The 7,001-nt window shown below is 36.9% G+C and overlaps 1 protein-coding gene across 2 annotated transcripts; it reads right to left on the bottom strand.

Annotated features, from left to right (window-relative positions):
* Positions 1–478: 478 nt before the first annotated feature.
* Positions 479–6,757, bottom strand: TMEM126B (transmembrane protein 126B). Of its 2 annotated transcripts, none has more exons than XM_028126743.2 (5): positions 6,670–6,757; positions 3,678–3,799; positions 2,505–2,698; positions 1,095–1,206; positions 479–828 (listed from the first exon to the last, which is right to left on the bottom strand). In XM_028126743.2, exons 1-5 carry the CDS (start codon positions 6,748–6,750, stop codon positions 645–647), a joined length of 693 nt encoding a protein of 230 aa, XP_027982544.1. In that variant the 5' UTR covers positions 6,751–6,757; the 3' UTR covers positions 479–644. The 2 variants fall into 2 exon arrangements, with proteins under 2 accessions (XP_027982544.1, XP_087873959.1); XM_088017833.1 differs by lacking the exon at positions 6,670–6,757 and adding an exon at positions 6,316–6,372.
* Between the last annotated feature and the right edge of the window lie 244 nt (positions 6,758–7,001).

Here is a 7,001-nt window from a genome sequence, read left to right as displayed (position 1 = left end):
TCTGTATTAATGCACAGCATAATAGGCATCCAATAAAAGTTCCTTTAACAGCACATTTGTAAATGGTAAGAGGCCAGAAAAGTATATAGAATAAGAGTGTAGGGTAGAGGAATGGGCTGTATGTTAACTTCTATGTGTTGCTTTCTTACAAACTTTCAACTGCTCCTTCCAAATATAGGTCAAATGTCACTTTTTCCCCTTAGTTTTCCCTTCTGCCCAAGTAGTTAATAGCCATATCCTCAAGGTGCTCACAGAATTATTTGTGTATTTCTCAAACCTTCTCTTGCTATGTGTTCACATTTTAAATTTCTCTTCTAATTGTGAGTTCCTTTTGGGTTAAGGACCATTCCTTATTACATGTTACATGGTACCTGAGACGTAGGTGCTTGATAAATGTCTGATGAATGAATATATAAATGTATAGAGCAAACCTTGACGTCTCAAACCCACTTTCACACCAATGAAGATGAAACTTACATTTAAATACTGAATTACTGAATATTTATTGAGTACCTGCTGTATACCAGGCAAAAGGAACAGAAACAAACTGTCCAGAGTTACTTTTAACTGCTTCAGCAATGCCTGAGTCCTCATCATAAAAAAAAAAACCCATTCTGCTGATTTAGTATCCATTCATTCTTTGATTAATCTTCATGTACAGTTTTCTCAAGTGTACTTCCAAATCTTGCATAATGCTGTAGACCATTAAATATTCCAAATACCGTCTGAAGGACTAGAGGAATCATCATAGCTTTTATCTCTGTTTGACAAAGCAGCAGCCAGTAAAGTAAAACCCTTCCTTTTGGTGGCAGTGGAACAGTATGATACCTAAAAAGGAAAAATAATTATGAACTTCTTCTGGATGTATTTTCTATGAAAAGTTCAACGATTTCCCCCAAATGGATAATTTCTATTCTACAGTCTTTCATGTAGATAGCAAAAAGGTTTAAAGCTAGCTATTTGAAGTACCAAACTACATTCTAATTAAAATGTGTCATTGGCAGCTAAAGAATAAGAAAAGTTTATGAACATTTAAAAAAACAAACAAAAAAAAAATGGAGGAAGGAAGGAAGAAAAGGAACAGACGGACTTACTTAACTGCCAGGCGTCCATTTTTAGAAAAAGCCAAACCACAGGGATATAAAACGCCACATACTATGCCAATCAGTGAGCTTCTCAGAACACAATTTTCCTGGCTTATATTGCCTGGAAAACAAAAGTAAATTTAGTTGCCTTTTAAAACTCAGGATAAGAACTATTAAGACAGTCTTGTGTCCTCACAGAGTAGTTATCTGTACTGTCCTCAATCTTAGTGAAGCAATAGAAAGAATGTTAGAAATTCAGTCTAAGGCACATGATAAACTAAATGCACCATGTTTGAAAAATACTTTTATTATACTTAACATAAGGAGAGTTATCTCTTATATATATATCTTATAAATTGTTGCAGAAAGCAATTTCATAATGAAAAATATTAAACTATCAGACCCAGACATCTGGATTCTAGGTTAACACATTTTTATTGTCTATGTGTCAGGCATGTATTAGTGATATAATGTTGCATAGAAGAGACCCAATCTCTAACCTTTAGGTGAGTCCACCAGGAAAGAAAGAATAAGACAAATATTTAAATAAATAATTTTTGGGGGCACCTGTGTGGCTCAGTCGTTAAGCGTCTGCCTTTGGCTTGGGTCATGATCCCAGGGTCCTGGGATCGAGCCCTGCATTGGGCTCCCTGCTCTGCGGGAGGCCTGCTTCTCCCTCTCCTACTTCCCCTGCTTGTGCTCCCCCCCTCTCTCTGTGTCTCTCTCTGTCAAATTAATAAATAAAATCTTTAAAAAAAATAATTTTTTAAGTGTGCACAATGCTTTAAAGGTAAAATGAATAGAGAATGTATCTAGAAACCTAACCTACCCTGAGGGAATCAGAGAAGGTTTCCCTGGGAAAGAGATATTTAAGACCTGAGAAATAGGACTTAGAGGTTCCATCAATTACTAGTTATGAAACTTAAGGTAAGGGGAGGAGACAGGAAGTAACATTAGAAGCCCACAATAAGCCAGATATCTCATTAGGCATTTAACATATAGTATTTTAATCATCACAACAGTACCAGTAGTCCTAATTTACAGATTAGACAACTGAGTCTCAGATATTAAATGACTTGCCCATTGTCACAAAACTTAAGTAGTGGGAGGCAGAATCTGAAATTGTGTGTAGTATGCCAAAGCCTGCTTTTTCCCCAGTATGTTATGTTGTTTCTTAGCATACTTGAACATGTCTTAGCTTTGGCTGTGTATCTGTAAGGAGGACACAATACTACTAGCCCTGCCTAATCAGGAGGACTGTTGTGGGGATGAAATAGGACAATATATGTGAAGGTACTTTTTAAGTGGCAAAGCAATATACAAGCGTTAGTGATCATTATCAACAGTAGTAACAGGGTATGTTAAGGTGTAATTTTACTTAAACATAAACACATTATACATTAATGAATTTAAATTTACCCAAATACAAAGCGTCTGTTACAAGGAGCTTATAAGTGACTACAGTAGACAAAAATGGAAGTGTAGTCAGTGATGCATATGTCTTCAAAGCATCATGTTTAACCTTGAAGCAGTGTCTGAAAATGAAGTTGGCCATTATTCCAGAGAAACTAGCTGCTGTTCCAAAGAACACTGTGCCATATATATTTAACGTCCTAATAGGAAAAACAAAGAGAAAAATTACATTCAACGTAATATTCTCTTAATGGGTATATCCTTTCCTGGGTATTCATTTATTATTACATATTTACTCAACATCAAATATTTCTATGTGTTGGAGGATGGGGCAGTGAATAAAGAAAAAAAAAAATCCCACCTCTCATGGAACTTGCATTCTAATGAGAGGATAGAAGCCTCTTTCTGAAATCACCTAGAGTGGTTCTAAACTCTTGTAAGAGAGAAAATTTTGGCCACAAATAAAAATGAATATGTTCCAGTATAGCCAAATTTATGAGATATCTAAGAATACTGCTTTTGCTACTAAAAGGATTAATTTGCTTAAGTCATATGAACAAAGTTATTTATATTTGGTTAGGCCCTCTAGCAAATAACTATTTCTTAATTAGTGCAGATATATTTCAAATAATTTGTCTAGGATATGCAAAGAGATTTGACAGATCTAGTTTTACTGATTCTGACTCATACCTAAATTCAGAAATATCTAAGGTCTAAGATTAACGTCCTTTTATTTTATTCTTGAGCTGTTAATCTAAGTTGAAATGGTAATACAAGACTCTACGTACATTATGGAATCTGAATTCCTTTTTGAATTCAGCACTGCGCTGAGTTAATTCTAAACTGAATTTAATTACAGTTGAACATCAATTAAATACAAGTAGCTCCCGAAATAGTGTTCTCCTAATTGCTTTTAATTTAAAAATGTTTATTGTACAAATAACATTTCAACAATAATTTGGGGCATTTTCTTTTTTTAAGAAGCAAAAGAAATTATCCAGTCCCAATATTCCAACAAACTACTATTTTCATCTGTCTATGTTTCCCTCCAGTTTTTTCATACACTTTCTTTATAACCAACTCAATAAAGTTAATAGGATCTTAGATACTCAGAAACAATGGCAATACAGAAGATGTGCAAATAAAGTTATTGACTTTCAGTCTGGGTGTGTCTCTTACTTTTCTTTTCTAAGATATTCAAATTTTTTTTCTATGATTTCGATGACCATTGGTCTTCTGAATTCTGTATCTCCTAGAGAAAGACTGGGCTGACCATGTGTGTATGTTGCCATTCTGATGTCCTGGAAAACACAAAATTTCATAACCATAATAGCTAATGATAAATGATAAATGATAATGATAAATGACAAATAAATGATAATGATACATCTTATAAATTTTAGATTCAGATTAAAAACCATTTAGATCCTAGTAAAATGTCATCTGCTTTCACATACTTTGTCAATGATTCAATCAATATTTAGTAGCTCTTATTATCTGCTAGACAGTGGCTTTTTGAGAAATTGGTAGAATAATGATCATCTCTATTTTTATACCTTTATAGATGAGAAAAATGAGGTTCAGAAAGGTTGACTTGCCTTAGGACCTAGTGTAGAAGGATAACTTACTGAGATACTGAGTTTTTGTTTTTCTTACAGTTTTCCCCAAAGGTAGCCAGGTCCTTTGTAGTTCTTGCTCTAGCTTTTTCAGAGTTAGAGGGAGACAAACCCTACCTGTTGACATGTCTCATGAAAGTGTGAGCTCATTTTGGAGATTATGTTGAGTTTCCTGGAGAAGGAGGAGAGCAGGGATTGCCTTGGAGAATAGTGATAGAGGGACACTGTTCCAGGCTAGGAAGAGGTAATGCTCATGGATGGATACCTTGGATTATATAAATTATATATCCAGCTCCCTAGGAACACCTGGGGCAGAAGCACAGCCTTTGCTGGAAACTATATGTAGTATACCAGGGAGCCTGGACCCATGGCACTGGGCTCCAGGTGGGAAGGTTCCTGTGTCCTGAGTGTGATGTATGAACAGACAGTTGCCAATGTCAAGGGACCATAAGCATCTTAACAGAAAGTAAAAAAACAGTGATAAACAAAACAAAACAAAATTAGATCCTAAGAAAGGATCCTTTCTGAATGTTTTGCTTTGGGTAAGACTCTTGGGTCTCTGTGAAAAGTCTTAACAATAACATTTGTTAAATCTTTTGCCACACAGGCATTATGGGATTCCAGATTAACCAACGAAGAGATTAAAAAAATTATGGTCCTTCACAATTTATATAGACCTCCATTTTAACATTTATAGTAAGGGCATAGACTAGATATCAAATTTCAGGAGTCCTGGGCAAGAAAATTAGAGTGGATTAAGCATAATGAACTCAGAAGATAATAAATCAGTGATTCTCAACCTTTAGTTTGCATAAGAATCACATGCAGGGTTTATCTGAAATGCAGTCTCTTGAACTCCCTCCTGATATCTGGATTCAACAGGAGTAAGGTGAAGTCTAGAAATCTGCACTTTAATAGACCAAATGATTCTGACACTGGTAATCAGTGGACACATGCTGTAATTGTTGAACATCACTGTAATACTCGTTTGCTGAATAAGTGATATGTACCAATCTTAACCCTAACTAATGAAAGGGTAATTCATCCATGGCATCAACATTCTGAAGGTATGGGCTCCTTTGAACTTTCATATATTATTACACCATGAGTAATAATGGACAAGTTTCTAGCTCTGCATCATTGTAGAACTGGACTCAAGACAGTACTATTTTTTTTCTTTAAAATATCTGAGAGGACAGGGAAAAATTATAAATAACAATTTCTTACAGACTAGATTTAATCTTCTGGCTCTTTTGGACATCTAAATGGAAAATGGAAGATATAGTAATATCTAAGGGCGATTCTATATCTAATCTATCTAATGTACTATGAAGGCAGGGACCAGTAACATGGTAATTTATCATGTTTATTTAAAATAAATATTTATTTTGCCATCATCCAATTCATTTAAGTCCCTTACCTCCCACAACGAAGAGTCTCAGGCAATGCCTTGTACCAACCTTCTACCTTGTCTGCACTGTCAGTATACAGGGAACCCCGACACCCAGTATTATGATTCTAAAACACTGAAACAGGACAAATACTGAGTGCAAATATTTATTTAGCACCTAGTCTTTGGAAGGCACTGTTATTAAAGCAGAGAAATAGACTAGTAATTTTTTGATAGACTTTTAACAAGTACTGAAATATAAAGACTGTGATAACCAACTTTTTTAATTTTTTCAAATTTTTATTTAAATTCTAGTTAGTTAACATATAGCCTCATATTGGTTTCAGTAGAATTTAGTGATTCATCACTTACATATAACACCCTGTGCTAAGAAGTGCCCTCCTTCATACTCATTACCTATTTAGCCCATCTCCCACCCACCTCCCTCCATCAACTATAACCAGCATTTTATCTAAAAATTGACTAGTCCAAGGCCACTCAACTGGTCACCACGATTATCCCAGTAAGAGTGTATGTATTCAGGTTTATAGTCTGCAAAGCATTTTACAGTTTTGTACCGCTTTTATGTGTATTATTTTACCTGACTTTTCAGAATTTTATTTAATACTCATCATTTACACAGCACCTGGTATTTGACAGACTCCAGGATAATTAAGATGCAGTTGTGTCCTCTGGAATCCACAACCCAACCGAGGTCAGGACAAAAAGGCAGGTAATTTAAAGGCAGAATTAGTGTGCCACAAAAATGAAACCAAACCAAACAAAAAGCATAAGAAAAGCCAAACTTAACCTAGCCGGGGAACTGTGGGAAGGTTTCCAGAAGTAAATGACGGTTACACGAGTATCTGCAAGAGAACAATTTGGTAGGAGTGGGGAGGGGAGCAAGTTACACGGAAGTATTTCAAGTTGAAAACTAGCGCAAAGGCCTAGAGACAAGAGAAAAAACCGCGAGCAATCGGGACTAGACTTTAGGTCTCCTACTTTCTCTCCACCTCTTTCCATAAAAACTGGGAGCTTCATTGCGCCCTGCATGGACTTGGAGGCTGTTCTCTTTAGATTTTGAAATTCCATCATTTCAGAAATGTCCGTTAATATACTGAGGATGAAGAAATCACGACTCATACGGCCCCGGATTTCCGCCTACCTTGGGCACTTCCCCAGCTCTCACCGGCACCACACCTGCATCCTTCAACTCAGCCCCTGCCTCACGCCCGAGCGCCGCCATTTTGGCGGCTCACATGACTAGCGGTGGGCGGGGACCCAGAACGCCAGAAGCGGGAAGTGGTGCCGGCTCACGCCTCTAGCCTGCAGCCCCGGCCCTCCCCGATCCAGTCAAAAGCCGCGCCCTCCATCCTGGCTGTGATTGGGCGTGGCCTCCAGAAATGAGGGCCTCTCATTGGCTTCGAGGAGGTCCAGACGCCCGTGGGCCCGCCTTCTTGTCAGCCCTATATTCCCTTACCCTGTTATTTGTTAACC

Source organism: Eumetopias jubatus, unplaced genomic scaffold (assembly GCF_037043125.1).
Source record: "Eumetopias jubatus isolate StellerSeaLion01/CBP00866 unplaced genomic scaffold, mEumJub1_p1.0 scaffold_13, whole genome shotgun sequence".
Lineage (NCBI taxonomy): Eukaryota > Metazoa > Chordata > Mammalia > Carnivora > Otariidae > Eumetopias > Eumetopias jubatus.
The sequence above is the reverse complement of the archived record's forward strand: the minus strand, read 5'-3'. Positions and strand labels throughout refer to the sequence as shown.

Bases quoted from the DNA above. Each gene is read 5' to 3' on its own strand.
- TMEM126B (XM_028126743.2), bottom strand. From the start codon at position 6,750: ATGGCGGCGCTCGGGCGTGAGGCAGGGGCTGAGTTGAAGGATGCAGGT. The intron at 3,800-6,669 runs GTAGGCGGAAAT...TGTGTTTTCCAG, and splicing joins GAGCTGGGGAAGTGCCCAAG to GACATCAGAATGGCAACATA. The intron at 1,207-2,504 runs GTAAATTTAAAT...TTTGTTTTCCAG, and splicing joins AACAGACGCTTTGTATTTGG to GCAATATAAGCCAGGAAAAT.